At 53.4% G+C, this 19763-nt stretch overlaps 1 protein-coding gene across 11 annotated transcripts in view; it reads left to right on the top strand.

Moving 5' to 3' along the window:
* IQSEC1 (IQ motif and Sec7 domain 1) overlaps positions 1-19763 on the top strand; it is a 164142-nt gene that overhangs the window by 90447 nt on the left and 53932 nt on the right. For 2 of the 11 annotated variants that reach the window (XM_029919190.1, XM_029919184.1), the window contains exon 1: positions 7380-7459. The exons of the other annotated variants lie outside the window; for them this stretch is intronic. In XM_029919190.1, the coding sequence (XP_029775050.1) occupies positions 7395-7459 (65 nt within the window). In that variant the 5' untranslated portion in view covers positions 7380-7394. Of the gene's footprint in view, positions 1-7379; positions 7460-19763 lie in introns of those variants that run through there. 11 annotated transcript variants of the gene reach the window in all.

Below are 19763 nucleotides of genomic sequence, written 5' to 3'. Positions count from 1 at the left end.
CTCAAGCCCCCAGACCGGAAGGCAGCCCACAGTGGGGCATACAGAGAAGTCACTCCGAAAGTTCCAGGCCAGCACTGGGCAGACGTTGAGTTGCCTAGAAAGGCAATTATGGGTGTTCCTGGCAAGCCCCCCGACGCTCCTGTAAGGATGGTATACAGGTGATTCTGCAGAGCCCCCCCAGGATCTGAGTGATTTGCCCAAGCTAACATTAGGGGGCTGGGGGCTGGGGGCTGGGATGTATGTTCAGGCCCACTGGCCACAAGGCTGCCTCCTTCCACAGGCTGGAGCGGAGGACCATAGCGGCCTGGGCTTCATCTCATGCTGGAAGCCATTTTCTGAACTCACTAAAGTCGAGAAATCTCCTTGTGAGGTAAGGCGGGTTTGCAAGGCCTCCCGACTTCAGGTAGCAACCAATGTCTAGCCCCCACTCAATGATTTTTGCTTGAGCACCGGTGCTCACTCTCCCTTTCACCAACACCGTCCATCCTTTAGGGAGCCTTGGACCTGCTGGAGCTGGACTCCGACAATGTCAGGTACAGAGAGTGGTCAGAGAGAGGCCCGGAGTCATTTTCCCAGAGCTGTCCCCAAGGGAAAGCTGACTCACTGAGCATAAGCATTGTGCATCCCATTCCTCTATCCTTGAGGATCTGGCAGTGACTTCCTTGTGCCACCAGCCAGGGAAAGGAGGGATGAATGTGAGGGCCTGAGGTGGCGTCACTTTTGATGGTATCCAGGGACTGGCACAGCTGCCTGATGGGAAATGGGATGCACAGTGTGATGTGGGGGTCAGTGTAGGGTCAGAGAAGAGCCCTTCACTGGTGAAATAGCAGCTCAGATCTTTGCTTCTAAATTTCTTCCTGTGTCGTCAAGCCTCTTGAGTTGTGTGACAAGACCGGCAAATGACCATTTCCCATCCACTTGAAAAGAGACCCATAATTGAAGTAGCTGCACTTAAAAGCCACAGGTCTTGGGGTGCTTGGGTGGCTCAGTTGGTTAAGCTGCCGACTTTGGCTCAGGTCATGATCTCACGGTTCGTGGGTTCAGGCCCCACATCGGGCTCTGTGCTGACAGCTCAGAGCCTGGAGCCTGCCTCAGATTCTGTGTGTGTCTCTCTCTGCCCCTCCCTCACTCATGCTCTGTCTAACTCTCTCTCAAAAATAAATAAACTATAAAAAAAAAAAAGCCACAGGTCTATTTTCCCCAGGCCCTGCCCCCTGGCCTCTGGGCCAGGCAGCCCACCTACCTGACTGGTCCCACCAGAGGGACCAGGAGGGATGGAGTGTGCCCAGGTGAGTGGCCAGACCGAGGGATGCATTTTTTAGCACCTTGTGACCCACGGCCACCACCATCACCTTCCTTCACAAATATCACCCACCCTCTGGCAGCGGTTCCAGTGGGCACTCGTGACCAAGAAGCATGGATTGTTCTGGGAATCCAGGCTAGGAGGGCCTCTTGAAGGAGGTGATCATTCCCAGCTGTTTGGTTCACATTGTTAGTCACTGAGCACATGCTGAGTTTTTCAGAGCTCCTACAGAGCCATCCTCTATGGGCATGAGGTTTCGTTTCTCCTTGCATCTGATCCTGTGTCCTAACCATTCAGTCCTTTATCACAACCCCTCCCTAAGGATCCTTCCCATGCCCTCACAGCCCATGCTAATCCATTTGTCAACCATTGGCATAATAGAACTGCACTTAATTTTTATTGTTCATTTAAAGACCGCAGGAAAACAGCCTCCTTACACCTCAAACCACAGTAGTTCCCTGACTGTGGTTTGCTTTGTCAGAGCAGTGGGGAAGGATCCATGGAGAGGAAGTCAGATGACCAGTTCTTGGCTGTGCCCCAGAGTGACTTGGGGAAGTGCTCCCCCCTCCCTAGGCTTAGGCTCCTAACCCAGTAGTCAGGCAGCACTGGGTAATGGTGACTCTTTCCAGCCCTGAAGTTCTAGGCTATGCTAACATTAAAGCCACTTGAACCTCACCTGTGGTGGGCCAGGTCTTGGCGAACCCAAGTATCACTGAGGGTTTATGGTGGGAACTCAACTCCACTGGTAGCTAGTCATGTGGCAGTGTCTGAACCCACCCCCAGGACAGTGGGTGGAGAGCCACTGTCCCTGTTTCCAAGGTGCCCACAGTCTCGTTGGGGGGCTTTCTCCCCACCTGGGATATGGGGCACAGGGAAGGTGATATTTGGGCTGAGTCTTGATGATTAGTCTCAGGTTGCCAAGCAGATGAAGATGTGGGACAGGAAGCGGGGACAGCATAAACAAAGCCACTGAAACAGAAGAGTGCCTGGTGCATTCTGGGAGGAGCTGTATCGTAGCTAGGTTGCTGGGGATGAGACTGTAAAGAGTCAGGGACTCAATGATACCCAGTGAAAAATGGTAGAAATTTCAAAAGCAACTTGGCACCTAAGAACAGCTTGATTGATCTGGAGATTTTCTCCCCTGGGGGGCTGACTAGCTTCTCCAAGATCACACTGCACAATTCTGCATCCTGTGCTATCTCTGGTTTCCCACAACATCCGATCCTCTGATGAATGAGTTCTGCTCTGTACGGAACCCACAGCTCTCTCACCCGGGCCGAATGCCAGGCTGTACAAGCCCTGCTGCGCCGCGCTGGCTGTGGGCACCGTGTCTGTCTCTAGTAGTAACTGGCCACACACCCCAGGGCACATCCCTTCATCACTCGGGACCTCAGTTTTCCCATCTGGAAAATGAGGGCTTGTGCCTGAGGGATGACACAGAACGTCCTTCTAGACCCAGCATCCTGGCTGGGAGGTAGGGAAGTTCAGTGTTAAAAAGAGCAGCAGATTCGTGATCCATGGGCACCAAAGGGGCCTCGAAAGGGCTATGGTGTACCTCCAGTTGCTTTTCATGGCTGGCAGTAAGACACCACCTACTCAAAGGACAAGGAACCCAGAGTGGCCTGAGAGGTGGCTTCAGTACAGTATGGAACTTGGGGTCTTTGAGGACTGGCTCTGGAGGGCTTTAGGGTCTCCCACACGTCTCCAGACCCGTGGGTTGCCATGACTTGTATTGATTTCTGTATTGCACTGGCTTCCTTTTTTAAGGTAACAAACACTTGTTTAAAATTCTGAAAACTATAGAAGGGCATAAGGGGATGAATCACTCGATTCTACTCCTGAAATCACTATTGCATTATATGTTAACGAACTTGAATGTAAATTTTAAAAAAGGAGGGGAGGACATAATGTGAAAAGCCCTCCTATCTCCTTCCCGCCATGTCCCAACAAGGCTTAGAGGGCAGAGGCCCATCTCCCGGAATCTCTGGAAACCCTAGTTTCCCTTTCCAGAGGCAGCCACTGGTACATGTTTCTTGGATCTTCTTTAATAGTTTACGATCATATCATGCTATCTAACCACACTAGTGTTCTATATGTTTTATTGTTAATACATATCACGGTTTTCTGGACTTTAAATCATGGTGTCACATCTCAGATCAGATCCTGTGTTTGGTCCTTCCGCCATCTTGCTAACGTAGGACTCCACTGGCGGGCATATTGCAGGTTACTTAACCGGTCTCCATGGAGGGACATTGCAAGTCTCCTCCTCCTTGTTCTGTGTTACAAAGAATGAATATCACTGGACCTAAGTCCTCATACACACGGGTAAGGAGCTCTGTAAGCATCATTTGTAGCAGCAAATCATCCCATCATGTGGCCATCTTGTCAGAAGGTCACCTGACCAGGCCCTAAAGTTTTAATCACCACCTTCCCCCATATTTGGCTTCTCTTCCAGGCTATGGCAGGGCCCTGGAGGTCAGGCTGGTTAGGCAGGGTAGCTGGTGCCAACATGAAACTCCCTCAGAAGGGCTTCATTTATTTCACAGTAGACAAACTTTTTCTGTGGAGGGCTAGATGGGCTCTGTAGGCCACATATCTCCATTGTAACTCTTCAGCTTTGTTGTTGTAGCACAAAAGTATCAGTAGATCATATGTAAGTGAATGAGTGTGACCATGTTCCAATAAAACTTTATCTTAGGGGTGTCTGGGTGGCTCCATTGGCTAAGTATCCAACCTCAGCTCAGATCATCTTATGGTATGTGAATTCAAACCCCACGTCGGGCTCTGCACTGACAGCAGGGAGCCTGCTTGGGATTCTCTCTTTGCCTCTTTCTCTTCCCCTTTCCTGCTCATGCTCTTTCTCTTTCTCTCAAAATAAATAAATGAATAAACTTAAAAAAATACTTTTATTTTAAAAAAGCAGGCAGCAGGCCGGATTTGACTCTTAGGCTGGATTGATTCAACTGCTTAGCACCTCTGTGTCCCAGGCCCCGTAGGAGGCAGGAGGGAGGACTGGCCATGGCAGTCCAGCTCAGTGAGATGGAGAGCAGGTGCAGAATAAACCTGAGAGTGTGGAAGAGGTGTTTCTAACTTGGACTAGGGGCTGGTTAGGGGTGGCCTTCTTGGAGAAGTGACAGTGAAAGCTGAAACCAAAGGTCTTAGCCATGAGATGGACTGTAGAGGTTGGCTTCGGGGTGACAAGGCCATACATGTCTGATGGAAGGACAGTGGGGAGGCTCTAGGAGATAGGAGGCTGTCAGAAGCCAGGGGGATCTGGATGGAGTCAGATCATGGCATGTGAAACAGTACTGCAACCTAGGACAGTACAGTGGAACTAAACATTTCCATGACTTTCTTGAATCCTATACTCTGTATATGACCTCCTACTCATTCCTCAAGGCCTAGCCCAAAAGTCCCTTCATCTTGGAAGCCTCTTGTGGGACAGAGTTACAGATTATCTTAACATCATACTGGGGGACACTTTTCACATCAGTGTCTCCCATTGAGGCTTCAGATGACAGGCACAGAGTAAGCACTAATAAATGCTTCCTAAATTAAATTAAACAGCAAGGAGAATTCGCCAGGGTACATATGGTCCATGAACCACACTTTGCAGCTGAGAAACTGCAACTCCGAAGGCTAAGCAATTTGCCCAAATGGAATATGTAAGAAATCTGCCCAGTCTAGTCATTTTAGTAGAAAAATTGGCTTTCTCTGCCTCTCCATGCTGGAACTTTTTCACTTGCCTCATGAGTCCCTAAATTATTAATCTGTGAGGCAGTTAACCGAGCAGAAGCAAAAAGCACACTTTGTAGGAAGATAAAACAAAACAAGAGAATTAAGAGGCATCTGGTTTTCAAGGACTCCATCCTCTGGTATTCCAAATACTAAAGGGAAAATGCAACCCCCTTCTTCTAAATCCCAGCTGGAACCATGTCGCCAAGACCATCCTGGCAGGCGGCTAGGCCGTGGGTCTGGACAAGTGCCTGGAATTCTTGGAAAATCCAGGTCGTGAGGCTGTTGGAGCCTGTGTCTGGAGTGCTCCAGCAGCTGGGCTGGGGGAATTCTCTTGGCTCCATTTATTGCAGCCTATTTTTAGAGAGCTGTTCAAGCTGGGGTGGGGGTTTTCCACCACCCCTAAGTGGACTATTTCAACCCTATCCCCTTCTAACTCCCTCCTCCCCCAGCCAGGATGCTGGATGTGGTAGCAGTCTGAGCAGCGTGTCTCAGTAGTCTTCTCTTTCCCAGAACCTTTACGTGTAGGTCCTTTTGTCCATCTTCCTGATTCCATCCATCTTCCTGATTCTAACCATTTTGGTGGGTAGGAGGTGATAGCTCATTGTGGTTTTGATTGGCATTTCCCTGATGACTGGTGATGTTCAGCATCTTTTCATGTGTTTATTAGCCCTTCATATATCTTCTCTGTAGAAATGCCTATTCAGATCCTTCGCCCATTTTTAAAAATCAGGTTATTTGCCTTTTTATTGTTGAGTTGCAAGAGTTCTTTATATGGCATGGATACCAGACCCTTATCAGATATGTGATTTGCAAATATTTTCTCCCATCCCTAGTCTTTATTTACAGTGTCACAAAGACAACATCAGAAGTGAAGAGAAGATATGTGGAGGGGGCTGTGAGGGGCACTGCATTCCCACGCAGCCTGCTGCCTGGGAATCCTGCTACTAAACTGGGTCTAGAGGTGGCCTTTGCTTGTGCTGCAAGCTGGGCCAGCCCAGCCCTCTTCCTTCACTGTCCCCCACTGCACCCCACTTTCCCCATCTGGGAATAACACTCATTATTAGGCTTTTTGCACCCCCTCCCTCCAAATGAAAGCTTCAGAAAGGCACCAGATGATGTCCCTGCATTAGTGGCTTCCTATAGCTTCCCAACTCCCGCAGAACTGTCAGCTGCCTGGCCCTCCAGGAGGTGGATTTGCAGGTGGGGCAGGTGGGGTTTTGATTATGACCATGGCTGTTTGATGTCTCCCAACCCCATTTAGGCATTCCACAAGTGTGGGTTCTGGGCACTATGTTTGCCTTCATGAAGCCCAAGGACAGGCCATAAACAAGTAAATATGCAAAGTGAGAACAGCAAGCCATGACTGCTCATAGTGAGGAGAGCTGAGCAGCCTGGAAGCAGAAGTTAAGGAAGCCTCAATTTCCTTTTCTGGAAAATGGGGCAACTCATAGCTCCACCTTCATCACGGTGTCTTGAGAAGCAATTATAGGTAAAGAGCTCTAATAGCGAATTAAGCCTGCCATGAGTGGAAGGGATCTGAAAGTTATCTCTGGGTGAGGGAATGGCAGGAGGTTGGGTAGGCTTAGGGACAAAGAAGCTGCTTTCATCAGAGTCTCACCAAAAAGTCCCTAAATGGGTGTCCCCAGCCTCAGGATGGAGCCCAGCATCTGAATCCCTGAACCACACCTTCTGGGGAGCAAAAACCTCATTTTATAAACTGAGGCCAAAGCCAGGATTGGCAGAGATTGACGCCGTCAGCAGGGTAGCCTACAGTTGGTTGGTTTGGGTTTTATATTTGCTGTGATTACACGTCTGGGGACTCTGTTTTGGAGAGAGTGCACAGCCTTCTCAGAAAAGGTACTGGGAATGCCTCCGCGGGAGAACCTCGCTCCTGCGCTCCTCCCAACTTGGCTCTGCTTGCCCCGCCCCCGTGAGAAGCCCCGCCCCGTTCCCCCCGCCCCTCGCGTGCAGCCCCGCCCTCTCGCTCCCCCACGAGGCTCCGCGCGGCCCCGCCCCCAACTTAGTCCAGCCTCTGATCCCGCCCCTGGCCCCGCCCCCTCTCAGGCCACATTCCTCCTGCCCGGCCTCGCTCTGCGCCAGGCGGGCGGGTGGCGGCGGCCGTGTAGTGGTGGAGGGGCGGGCTTGGCTGGTCTGGGAGCTCGGACTTGCCGCCGGGAGTAGCGGGAGCCGGCGGGCACTGATCTGGGTGACCCGAGGTGGTCTCGTGGTGTGTGGTCAGGTCTCCGGGGGTCGGGATCCGCCCCGGGATCCCACCGCCCCGGCGGGAGTCAGCAGCGCTCGGCGGGGCCTGGGTACTGGGCGCCCGGCCCCGTCAGCTCCCGCCGCGGCCGCCATGTGGTGCCTGCACTGCAACTCGGAGCGGACCCAATCCTTGCTGGAGCTGGAGCTTGACAGCGGGTAAGGGCCCCGGGCGGGGTGGAGGCCGGGGGTCGGGGTGGGTGGAGGGGTCTGAGCGCCGGGCCTCGGATGAGAGAGCTCTGGGGAGGAGCTGCACGGACCTGGGCCGGCAGGGCGGGGTGGGAGTGCCAGCAGCTCCCAGCCATTGCACAGTTGTGTGCAGTATGTTGTGGGTTTGTGGAGAGAGCCGGGTGCCTTGTTGTGCATTGGTTTGTAGAGCTGTCGGGGCTCTAAGTGTGTGCCAGAGAGGCTGCGGGGATGGGTGTGCCGTGGAGTGCGTGAAACTGTCAGAATGTGTGTGATGAGTGCCTGTGTGCGAGGGATGGAGGAGGGCTGACAAGGTGGAGTGAGGCTGTAGTGGTGTGTGTGCACCCGGACCGGGGACCTGAGTTTGTGCTTGTGAGAAAAAGAGATGGTGTCCGGACAGGAGTGTGTGTGTATGTGTGTGTGTGTGCGCGCGCGCGCTTGCGTGCACGCACGCACTCACTGTCGAGTGACTATTGGAATGGGAGCTTGTGTGGGGGTGAGTTTCGGTGGGAGAAACTGATTGGAAGTGGGTACCCGGTGCCAGGTGAGAGCGAGAGGACTGGAGTTTGTGAGTTGGAGGCAGCCCGCCAGGGAGTCTCCCCGCGGGCCTAGTTATGCGAGACCCCGGGCCTGTCTCCAGGGTCACGTGTGCGCTGTCAGGGAGACCCTGGGCAAGTGTGTGCGACACTGCGCGCAGGTGGCCCAGGTGTGCTTCCCCCGGGCCACCCAGGAGCTCTCGAGGGGGGGGGCGGGGGGTTCCGGAGATCTGTGCGGCTGCTGCTGTCGTGTTGAGGGCGGCAACGAGGGGCTGATTGGGTGTTCGCGTTTATGTGCGCCTGGTGCTCTCGGGGATGAAGTCTTTGTGGGGTCGGGGAAACAAATTCCTATCCCAGACACCAACCCTTTTCTGCTTTGGGGCCTGTGGGCGGCTGCCTGAGTGTCCAAGGGCCCGTATTTATGGAGAGAGGGAGAAAGAGAGAGTGTGTATGTGCTGAGAATATCGATTTCCTTGCTCCGCTGGCCAGCACAGCGGCCCCCCTGAGCAGGCCCCTCGGAGGAGCCAGGCTGTGGGGCCGAGAGGATTTGTTGTTGACAAGCTGACTTGGCTTGCGCCAGACCCCTTGGAGGCTGTGGAGGAGCCCACCTGCAGCCGTTTGATCTCGGAGTTCAAAAATTCTGCAGTGTGTGTCTGGCAGTTGCACCAAGAACATGCATGTGTTCCCCTCTGCCCCCTCCTCACCCCAGGGGCCTGGGACTCTGGGCCTGAAGCCTCCATGTGTGGTTGTGGGGGTTCGGTTCTTGGGAACCGGGCACTTCTCCTGTCTGGGGCGGAGACTGAGCGAGCTGCAGCTGCAGGACCAGCTGTCTAGAATTGGTGGCATCAGTCCGAGAATGGGGGTCACGATATTCATATCCCACACGTGCCACTGCCTTACGCAGCTGTCCCACCCGGGATTGCATTTGCATTCTTGTCCTTGTGGCTCCGGCACCTCCACGTCGCAGAAGAGCAAGCTGAGGTCGAGTGTGTTAACTCTTGTCAGCACCCTGGCTATGTGGTTTGTTCGACCTGCTGTGAGCATTCCCTGTCTAGGCACTGGGGACACAGCAGTGAGTGAAACTCGGTGTTTGTTCTCCTGGCACTAGTAGACTAGTGGGGACACAGTCGGCATGCTCTGCAGGCTACACCTCTTCCTGTGCTCCCAGCTGAGAGAGGGTTTCACTGGTGCCCCTCCTCTAGGGGCACTTTAGTGTCACCCTCCCCAGTTTCACCCTTCCAGTTGGGATGCCCAGTGTTACCCTTCCAGTTGGGATGCCCATAGCCATCATTTTCGTATATTTCTCGGTCCTTCATCCTTTCTTATTGGAAGTCCTTCTTTGTATCCAATCTGAATCTTCTAGCTGCAGGGAAGCCTGCTTTTGTCCTTTTGTCATCAGGGTTGGTGATGAACCGCTACTCCCCCAGCCTCAGAGCTCAAACCAGGTGACCTGGAGATTGAGAAGCTCTGGTCGGGCACAGCCCAAAGTTCAGCCTTCAGCCTCAGAGCAGGTGGATCACTGCTCCCTAGTGCCTAGTATGTGGTTCTGAAGGAAGTGGATGGGCTGGGAGGGACAAATCAGGCCAGCTCCTGGACCCAGAAAGGAGCCACCATGCTCCAGAGACCTCAGGAGAACGTCCCCCCAAGCCCCAGTCTGTAACAGATCCCAGACAGTCTTTCCAGCCCGGGCCTCTCCTTACCCTCCCTCTCTAAATGGGCACATTCAGATAGGGAACCTGGCGACTTGACCAGAATATTACAAGGATGTCCTGGAGTAGAGGCCAGATGTTCTGATGGAGGGCCTCTGGAAGGCCCCTGCCAGCCTCTGCCAGGAGTTTCAGGCTTTTGCTCAAGGAAGTCGGACTATGAACTAGCTGTGCTAATATTTACACAGCTTCAGATCAAAAACATGGACAGGACTGACAGCTGCACAGTGAAACAGTGTGATGACTGGGCAAATAGGTGTTTCTGGAAGGGATTGAGCAGGGCTCCCCCCGCTCCAGGAGCTCAGGGTGTGTGTGTGTGTGTGTGTGTGTGTGTGTGTGTGTGTGTGTGTGCACACGCACATGTACCCATGCGCGGTTGTGCGGGTGTTATCCGACTGGACTCTGTGGAACAAGGTATCTGAGTTTGCCAGGAGAATGTGTGGGTCCAGAGCAGCTCAGGGCATCAGCAAAGAACTGCTCAGGGAGGCCAACAGACTTTGTTTCAAATCCCATCTCAGTTTTGTGATGTTACGCAAGTTACCACATCCCTCTGAGCCTCAGTTTCCCCTCCGTGGAAGGGAATGATGCCCTGCTTCACAGAGATGCTTGAGGTTGTGCCTGACAGTCCTGGCAGTGCTGGTCGGCCCCAGGCCTCCAGTCCCAACTTCGATTGTCCAACTCAGCCCTCTGCTCCTCCCACTGCCAGTGACCTGTGGGAGTCTCTTCCTTCCCCTTTTGTAAATTTCCTCTGAATTGTGAGGATGGGTGGAACAGCCACCCAGGGGGCTTGCACAAGGCCAGAAGCCTGGGAGAGAGAGCCCCACAGAGGTGGCCCGGGTTCCTCAGGCCCAGAAGCGTGTGTGTTTGTGCAGTGCGGTGAGGATGCTCAAAGGCTGTTGACTGTGACTTATCATTCATCCTCAAAAGCAAACCATAATGAGTTTAAAGGCCATTAAGACTCTTGAAGAATTAATTGGTGCAGCCTTAGAGAATCTGGCTGCTCACCCTCTCTGAGCTGCTGCTGGGAAGCAATGGATGGGGATTATGATGGAAAACATGGCGCGGTGCCACCTGGACCTGACACTCTTCTCGCTGCTGTGGTTGTACCCCTAGTCAAGCAAGTGCCACTTTAAACCCTGGGGCTGTGAGTTCTGACACCTGTGGCCAAGTGGTAGGCGTAGCTGGGCATCTTGTGAGTGAATGCACCCACATGTTCTCCTGCTCTGAAGGTGCTTTGTTCTCAGGAGAGGTGTACACGACCCACTGTTGCACTTTCCTAGTTCCTTTATTCACTCCCCAGCTACTGAGCACCTACTTTGTGCCGGGCCCAGGACTAGATGTAAAGGAACCAATATTCATGATTTGAAATCACATGTCACAGAACACAGGCCTTGGGGTCACACAAAACCAACTCTGCCTCTTCCCAGCTGTATGGCTTCAGTTCTATTGCCTCCCCTGTCTGAGCCTCAATTTTCTCATCCATGAAATGGGGCTGAGAAATACCTCCCCAGAGGGGCCATGCAGCTTGGCCCAGTAACTCACACCTATTAGATGCCCAACCAATGAGCTGTCAACACCAGCGTCATCACTCCCTCTTCTGTTTGGAGAAAAGGCTACCAAGTGAAGGTGGCTTCTCGTGCTTTTCTTTTTTGGTGGTTTCTGGAGCTCTGTGGTTTTTTGTGTGACCTCTGTCCTTGAGGGGCTTAAGGTATGGTCCTAGCTGCACTGACTCTGATGTACTTTTATGCTTTATTTGAACGTAGCCGTGGCTTCCCTGCTTCTTGGTGCAGAGGGCCATTCCTTTCATTTTCTTTCCTTGGTTTGCAGCTTTCTTAACATGTTGACATTCTAATCTGAACCGAAGGCCCAGATGTAGAAGCGAAGCAATGGTCCCTCCTTATTTGTCTGGACGGGGAAACTATGACTGCATCTGTTTTTTCCTCTTTGTTCAAAGGTCAGTGTAATAATAATAATGGCAGCAGCTGCCATTCAGCTCTGCATGAAGTACTTAATTTTCAAAGCAATTCATGAGTAAGGGCTTCTGTCCCCATTTGGGGAACAGTTGGGGGACGGTTCTGTGACTTGCCCAGGGTCACTGGCCAGAAAGCCGTAGAGCTGGGATTTGAACTCAGGCCGCCTGGCTTTTGGGCCTATGTCAGGCTGTGCCTCCTCTGAGATTAAATAGCCTTTAACAAAATATGTCAGGGTCACAATGGAGCCCTTTGCAACTTTCCCAAGCCACAGAACAGGTGTGTCTGGTATTCCCTGGTGTTGGCATTTCCAAAATGTTCCCAAATGTCCCAGCCTTGGGCTGGTTTGAGGACAACCCTCTGGACTCTCCTGGTGTCTCGCCAGACCCCCCAGACCCCAAGAGCTGCTCCCCCAGACGCTTCAGCCAGATTTTGAGACTGTGCCCTTTGATCCCGAGCACTTGTTCATTCTGAGGGTAGCACACTTGCCCCAGGCTAGCCTCAGTGTGGACCAGGCTCTTGGGGACAAAAGCCAGCTGTCCCCTGACTCTCTGCAAGACCAGAGCAAACACAACCAGCTCCTGCGTGGTGAGGAAACCCCAGGCCAGGGCCTTTGATGTCATTAGGGGACACACATGCACTCGGGCTGCTGAACTCGCTCCCACACCAGAGGAGAAGGACTGTTAATCAACTGGAAAATTGGAAAGAATCCCCAGCTAGGAGACAGCCCCCTCATTTAGGTTCTCCCAAATTGCACTGTTGCCCCAGCCCAGTCCAGATCTGTCCACTGACCTGAGTACTTTCTCCCGGTGGCTGTTGTAAAAGATGGAAGCAAATGGTATTTGCTTTTCCTTTTTCTGGCAGAGAGGTTAGGTGGTGTAAGAGTTCAAGGAGTTAGTACATGTGAAACACTCAAACCTATGCCTTATAGTATTTTGCAGTACGAGCTCAATAAATGTTCATTACAGTCATTGTAGTTGTTGCTGTCTCTCCTGATTCCTACTAAGCTTGGAGGGTTCTCTCCCTCCAGAGGCCTAGGCAGAGCTGGCTCTAACTGGCAGTCGGCCTCTCTGGAAGCCCTGGTGCCAGTCACCTCTTCCCATCCCCTTTCTGGGCCTCAGTTTCCCATCTGTGAAGAGGGGTGAGCTTCATGATGCTTGTGGTCGTTTGCTGAGAATGTTTAACCCAGTGTTAGGGGAGCAGATTCTGTGTCCTGCCCGCTGTAGCCCTAACCCCAGCTCTGCGCCTCACACTCTCAGTGATCTCAGGCATGGTCCTCCGGCTTCCTGTGCCTCAGTTTCCCCTCTTCATAAAACGTGGGGGACAGTAGGAGTCCATGGAACTTTTGTGAGGATTAAACAAGTTAATCAACATGAAATGCTTAAATGACACACAGGTAACATTTGAGAGGTGCTGGCTTTCAGCTGTGACATCAGGGCTGCCAAGTCCGACTGTGCTGAAATTGGACCGTGGGACTCATGTTGTCAGACAGGAATGCATCTTCTCTCCTTTTGGCCACAGACAGGGCCGGGGTAAGAGTGAGAAGGAAGAAGAGGGGTGCTCATTGCGGGGAGTCATACGAGGGTGTGGTGCTGCTCACATGCAAGGTGGGTTACGGGCTTGGTGACAGGAGATGAAAGCCCATAGGCTTGTGCATATGCTTGTAGTCCACTGAGAGAGGATGGTCCAAAACGTTTTGGTAACCGCTTTGCCCATGGATTTGAAAAATTGCAAAGAAAGGTGGCTTGGCTCTCAACTAGGGTGAAGATTTCTTAGGACAGGGAAATGGTCTGCCCCTGGGTGATGGAGACGGCCCCTGGGGACACTTTAGGAGTGGGGACATTGAAGCCGATGCCCCAGGCCTGTGGCCCTGAGGTGGGGCAGGGTTGCCTCTGGACTTCTCACCCTGGGGCTTGTGCTGAGATCTGGTATTTAGAGCAAGACTGGCATCTGGTCGTCCCCAGGGCTGCTCCTGGCACCTGATGCAGCTAAGAGTTCCAGAGCCTGGCCTTGGGTCCTGCGTTGTGCTGCTCTGCCCTCCCCAGCCAGGGAGGCAGTTGGGCTGGAGGAACTTGACATGAGTCCCTGTTCTGCTCTTCTGTGGATGAGTTGCCAGGGCAAGGTGGCCCCCTCTGTGAGTCTTACTGTCAAAGTGGGGATCGCTAGGGAGAGGTGGCTGTGTGCCGCATACACAACAGGTACCTAGACCATGCCTGTCAGAAAGGGACAAGGGCTCCGCTGGCTTTGAGCAAAGCCACAACTGGTTTTGATGGGTCTGGAGTGGGCACAGGTTTGAGACTGGAGCTGGAACAGGCCACAGAATAAAAATGATAGTGTCTGACACTTTGGTGGGCTTTGAATTTTACACACACTGACCTTATTTGAACCTCCCCAGAGCCTTATGATATAACTGGTGGTTTTCCCACTTTGCAGATAAGCAAACCAAGGCAAAAATGAAAACAATGTCCAAGCTCTCCAGAAAGTGGATTTGGTATTCTGGTTCATGTATCTTTCCTGCTCCCTGACATCACTGGGCAGGGGGAGTCTGGACCTGAGAATGCTGGGTAGTGGAGGGCGAAGACACCGGGAGGACCCCACTGGACCTTGGCACTCAGATGGGCATAGGTGCTCTGTCATTTTGCAGAGGACAGAGGGCCCTTGGAAGCTCTGGAAAGTGGCCTTGAATCCCAGTGGCAGGGTTTGGCAGGCCCAGGAAGTCATCCTGGTGTAAGAACTGTCCTCCACATTCCCTGGGATGACTCCACGGAGGTGACGAGAAAGGAGGGGCTGGAACGGCGCCGGGCTTGTAGCAGGTACTCACTAAATGCTGGTCATTCCCATGGTTCTTATTAATTGGTATTGACTACAGTTGCGATTCCTGCCATGGTGCCCCTGTCCAGGCCCTGCACTGGACCCCAGAGTGCGCTTAGTCCCGTGTAGAGGGAGGTTGGAGAGGAAGTGTTTGGGGAAGCAGCTCTTTCCTCTGCTGTTACCAGAGGAGGAAGGAGCGGGGGAGGTGCAGCCGCGCAAACTCCAGCTCTCCTTGTTTCTTCGGGGCCATTGACTTTTCTAAGAGCCGTAATTTAAATGGGCAGGAACCGGGACTTTGTTTTTGTTTTCCTACTTAAGAGTTGGCAAAATGGCCCAGGGAAGGCCTTGATGTGGATAGCAGACTCTTGCACTATTTTGAACTTTTCCTTATGGAATATTTTAAACACACACAGAAGTAGAGAGAATGGTATAATGACACCTACGGGCAATCGTATTTCATCGCCCCCAGATTATTTCCAAGCACGTCCCAGACATTTCAGTGTTTTTAATCAAGGACCTATTGTGTGAAGGCGAAGAGGTCCAGTTGCTGGTGGAGGGGGGCGGGGGATCCTGGGACAAGGTGTAGAGTTCCCCAAACAACCCTTGGCTGTGTTGACCCAGGGTGACCCGGCCAGTTTCCCAGCCTTGAAGACCAAGCGATACCTGCCCCATTTGGAGAAGTGTGTGTCAGAGGCCTTGTGTCTACAGGCGGCCAGGGGAGGCCAGGCTTGTGTGTCCCCGTCAGACAGGGCTTTCCTGGGCTCACATCAGGTCAGGAGTGCCCAAGGCTCTAGCTGTCACTGGGACCCTGGGCTGAGTGACCCACTAGGCCCTGCCTGCTGCCCTCCTTGCCCTTTGCCTGGTGGCAGAGTCGGGCATTGGCACCTACCTTTGTCCCGAGACAGGTGGGCCCTGGACACTGAGCGTTCTTTCCTGGCTTAAGAGACGGGGCCCTCCCGTGGTCCTCCCACCACACTGCTTCCCTAGGCCCCTGCCAGGCCCTCTTCTCTTCTCCCAACACGGTCTCTCCCATCCTGCTGCTTCTAATGCTGCTGCTTTTGCAGCCTGGCACGTACCAGGTGCTCGGTAAACTTTAGTTGCAATAGCTATATTAGTTTCGATAATATTCTGGTATATTCTGAGGAATGTATACTACCCCTAGCGTCTTCCACAGTGCTTTGCACACAGCAGGCCCTCCACCAAGTGTAGTTAAAAAACAGACCATGGGCCCGAGTCCCACCTCAGTCCTGCTCTCAGCAGTGGCCATGCCCTGTCTGCTCACCCCTTGCTGTCGTCAGATGCAGATGCTGGGGTTGGCTCAAAGGGTCTAGGGCCCACTTCTGAACAAAGGGTGTGCTTAAGGTTCCTTCCCACCATTGCACACTCACAGCCTTATAGTAGTTCCCTTGGGCCCCGTGGCCCCCATGCACCATGAGGAGTAACAATCCTATATTGTGGTAATAACAGCGGCTACCCCCAGCACGTCCAGGTGACAGGCCCTAGCCTGAGGATTTGTGTCTGCTGTGTCATTTGCCTGTGAGATAGACAGTGCCCACATTTTACGGCTGAGAAATGGAGGCACAGAGAAGCCAAGTCACTTACCCAAGGTCACACAGCCCCTTTCTGCCCTGTGCTAGACAGGTGTGGGAGGTTGAGGGGTTGGTGTTCCCTACCCTGAGCCTTCATCTTTCCCCCAGACCCTTTCTGCAGGCCTGCTCTGGTGTGCAGATGGGGGCCAGTCAGGCGAGTGCTGCTCTACTGCAGGCTCAGGTTTTGGGAGGGCAGGAGTCCAGTGGGCAGATGGTGGGGCGGGAGGGATGAGAGAGAGATCCTGTGGGCTCTTCTCCCTCTGCCGTGGTACACCGAGTGTCTGGGGCAGGGGAGCAGCGGGAGAGAACCAGCACAGCAGCCAGCACATCCCTGAGCTGGCTGGGAGTCACCCCACGGCAGAGCCACAGCTTGGCGGGGAGGTGGGAGCCGCTGGAGGGGCAGCAGGCTGGGAGGTGGGCTGGGAGCCTGTGGGAGGGGAGGAGAGAGGAAGGGAGGGAAGGGGCCCCTCTGAGACGCTTGGACCACGACAAAGATTTTATACTTTAAAAGACTTGAGCGATTTGCATTTTACAAAGTGCTTTCTGGCTGTTGAGGAGGGTAGAGGCAAGCTTCCTGTGGGTGCCGGTCTGGGGTGGGACTGGAGAGCCTGGCCGGGTTGTCCCAGGCTCCCAGACCGCTGTGTGTGCCTGGCTCCGGCCAGCAGGATGGGCTGGAGGCGGTGAGGCCTGCACAGTGTGCATCTTCCTCCTCTGCCCACACTCTGTCCCAGAGCCAGCCTCCCGAGCCAGTGCCTCCCACCCGGCACTCCCGGGCGTCCCTGGGGCCTGGCCCAGCCCTGTCTGCTGGAGTCTGCCACAGAGAATGGCTTTATTTGAGTCCATTTTGTGCATATGGAAATAACTAGAGGCCTCTGTATTTAATTTGGCTCAGTCAGGAAGATTTTTGGCTGTGTGTGTGTATGTGTGTGTGTGTGTGTGTGTGTGTGTGTGTGTGTGTGTGTGTGTGTGTGTATTCTGAAAAATCTTTCCGAGTGAGCCTCAGGGGTTGGAAGCTGTGGTTGTCATTACGCAGTCAGAAAGTCAAAACCAACAAGGACTTACCCTGACTTAGCTGGGGATGGGGGTCTGGCATAGCTATAGGAAGTAGCTATGTGTATATATGTATGTAGAAAGGGAAGAGGGCGATGCCATACACAGATGAGATCATGGTCAGCAAAGCTGTTTTGTAAACTTTGCTGCCCAAGACCAGGTAAGCAGTGGGTAGGAGGCAGGGAGAGGGGCTTCAGAAAGTATAAAGCTTTGTACGGATCCACAAGAGACACTTCTGGTTTCCCAAGCAGGAAGTGCTTAGTTTAGTGTTGGGCTGGATAACGCTTATCCTGAGTCCCTCTTTTTGGCCTTGACAGTCCCAGCAAAGACACTCCCCTGAGCTCTTCTCCTCTGACCATCAGTGGATGGAGCACAGCAGAGAGCCCTACATGCCTGCCCGGGGGGCTTGGAGTTGGCAAAGTGCATCCCACTTGATTCTCACATTTCTGTTGGGCAGGAAGGGCAGGAATATCCCTACTGCAAAGAGAGGTAACCAGAAGCCCAGAGAGGTGAGGTGACTTGCCCTGAAAGTGGGAAACCTGGTCTCAGCATGGTCTTATCTCCACCCAGAGCTTCCCCACATTCTCTGTGGATGCTTCTGGAACCACAGGGGCACTGTTCCAAACACAGAGACCAGCAGAGGGGGCTGCCAACCCCAGGAGACCACTTAAGAGTCCAGCTTGAGAATAAACCCCAGGTATCAGAGGGCTTTTCCAATGATGTCTTGACCACATGGAACTGAGAAATGAGGGCCTCTGGGAAGTTGGGGCCAGGTGGCTATGATGACCACATGATTTTGGATCAGAATCAGTTGTGTGGTGTGGCTTTGGTAAGGTCTTATAAAAGTTACATAGCGGAGACGGTAGAGCAGAATGCCTTGACATTCCCACTGGCCATGCACAGCTGTGGGAAGTCTTGAGTCCTGCCCCTTGGGACTTGATATTCTAAATCAGGTTCCCTGGGAATGGCTGAGCCCGGGAACGCGGATCAGACCTTGCTGCTCTTTGAGATGGGTCCTGTGTGAACATCGCAGCAGGCCAGAAGGTGACAAGTTGGGGAGGAGTAGGCCAAGTGTGGGGGGCAATAGGGAGCGGTGAGGACTAGGGCGGAGGAAGGGTCTGTACCATCTGGGTGTGGCTGTCCCTGCTCTGTCTGTCATCAAGCAGGACTGTGGGCCCTGTATAGCCAGATCCTCAAAGGTTTCTCTCCCCAAGAAAAGTCAGCAGCAGGGATTTTCATTAAAACAACAACAACAAACCTTCTAGATGTTAAGTGTTGGTGATTTATTATAGCTTTGGAGGGTTTGGGGGGTTGTTTTTTTTAAATACTCTTTAGGCCCGGGGCTGTTGAGACCTTGTGAGCCGGTTGCAGGGAGACCCTCTGTCTTTCAGAGGTCTCTGTGAAGTCTATGGTGTCTATATGAGGAGGGGGGGAGCACCAGACCTCCCACCCAGCTTTCCCCGGGGGCAAGGTTCAGGGTCCCTGATGGGCCTGACCCCTGCCTTGGCCTGGTCTAGGTAGCACTGGGGAGAATACAGGGTTTTTTCACAGCCTGTCTGTGAAAATGCTGCCCATCCTGAGCTTGGCTATTGGAAGCCTGATCATCCTGGTTTGGGCCTATCCCTGACTTAGTGCTCTGGACCACAGGGTGTAGGGGGAGATCCCAGGCAGGTGGAGAACTGCTCTGGGATGAATGGTGATGCCACCAGGACTGTCTCCTCAGCAAGCAGAGGCCCTGGCTGAACTTGACTGCAGGATGTTTGCGTCAGCCCCAGGCCCCTGCCCTCAGCCAGAGCCTCATGACTGCCCTTTGCCAGCTGGCTTTCAGCCTGAGTAAAAGTGCATGTGTGCCAACCTGTCAAGTGAGACTCTGTTCCCACTTCCTGTCTGAGGCCCCGCCAGTGCCGGCCTGGCCCCACAGCCTTCTCAGGATTCGGGGAGATGGGTACAGGGCAGAGGTAGGCCCAGGAGCCAGGGGTCCCCAAGGGGTGGGACTGCATGAGGCCCTGGTTCCTTGTGACTCGGGGCCCGGAGAGCAGTATTCTGGGTGCAGACCACCTATCTGTATCTCAGAGAAACCTTCTGCAGCCGTTTAATATTTCCGAGGCCCAGCGGCAGGGCAAGGGAGTGAGCCCCATCCCGGCTGTGCGGGGTGTCAGTGGCCTTGCGCACCTCTAGGCCTTGGTGCCCCTGCTTGCAAATGAGAGGAGTGAGCTCTGCCCTGGGCTTGCAGGGAGCAAACAAGGGGCCCAGGGGAAATGCCAGGGAACAGTGGGATAAGGGGATGCTGTGCAAGGGTCTTAGAAGAAGATGAAAGGGGTTTGGTCCCGTGGCTCTTGGATCAGAGGAGAAGGTAAGACAGGGAGTGATTGTGAGAGCGCGCATCTAGCACAAGGCTTTCTGTATTTGCTGAATGGACAGATGAGTGAGGCGACTTCCCAGGTTTGTGTGGGCTCCTTAGTTGCCAGTAGTGTCACCCATCCATCCATCCATCCACCCATTCCTCCCTCCATCCTTCCATCCCTCCCTCCCTCCATCCATCATCCCTCCACCCACCCCTCCATCTATCCATCCACCCATCCCTCCCTCCATCTCTCCATCCCTCCATACACCCA

Source organism: Suricata suricatta, chromosome 12 (assembly GCF_006229205.1).
Source record: "Suricata suricatta isolate VVHF042 chromosome 12, meerkat_22Aug2017_6uvM2_HiC, whole genome shotgun sequence".
Classification (NCBI taxonomy): domain Eukaryota; kingdom Metazoa; phylum Chordata; class Mammalia; order Carnivora; family Herpestidae; genus Suricata; species Suricata suricatta.
This window is presented reverse-complemented; position numbering and strand designations above follow the sequence as displayed.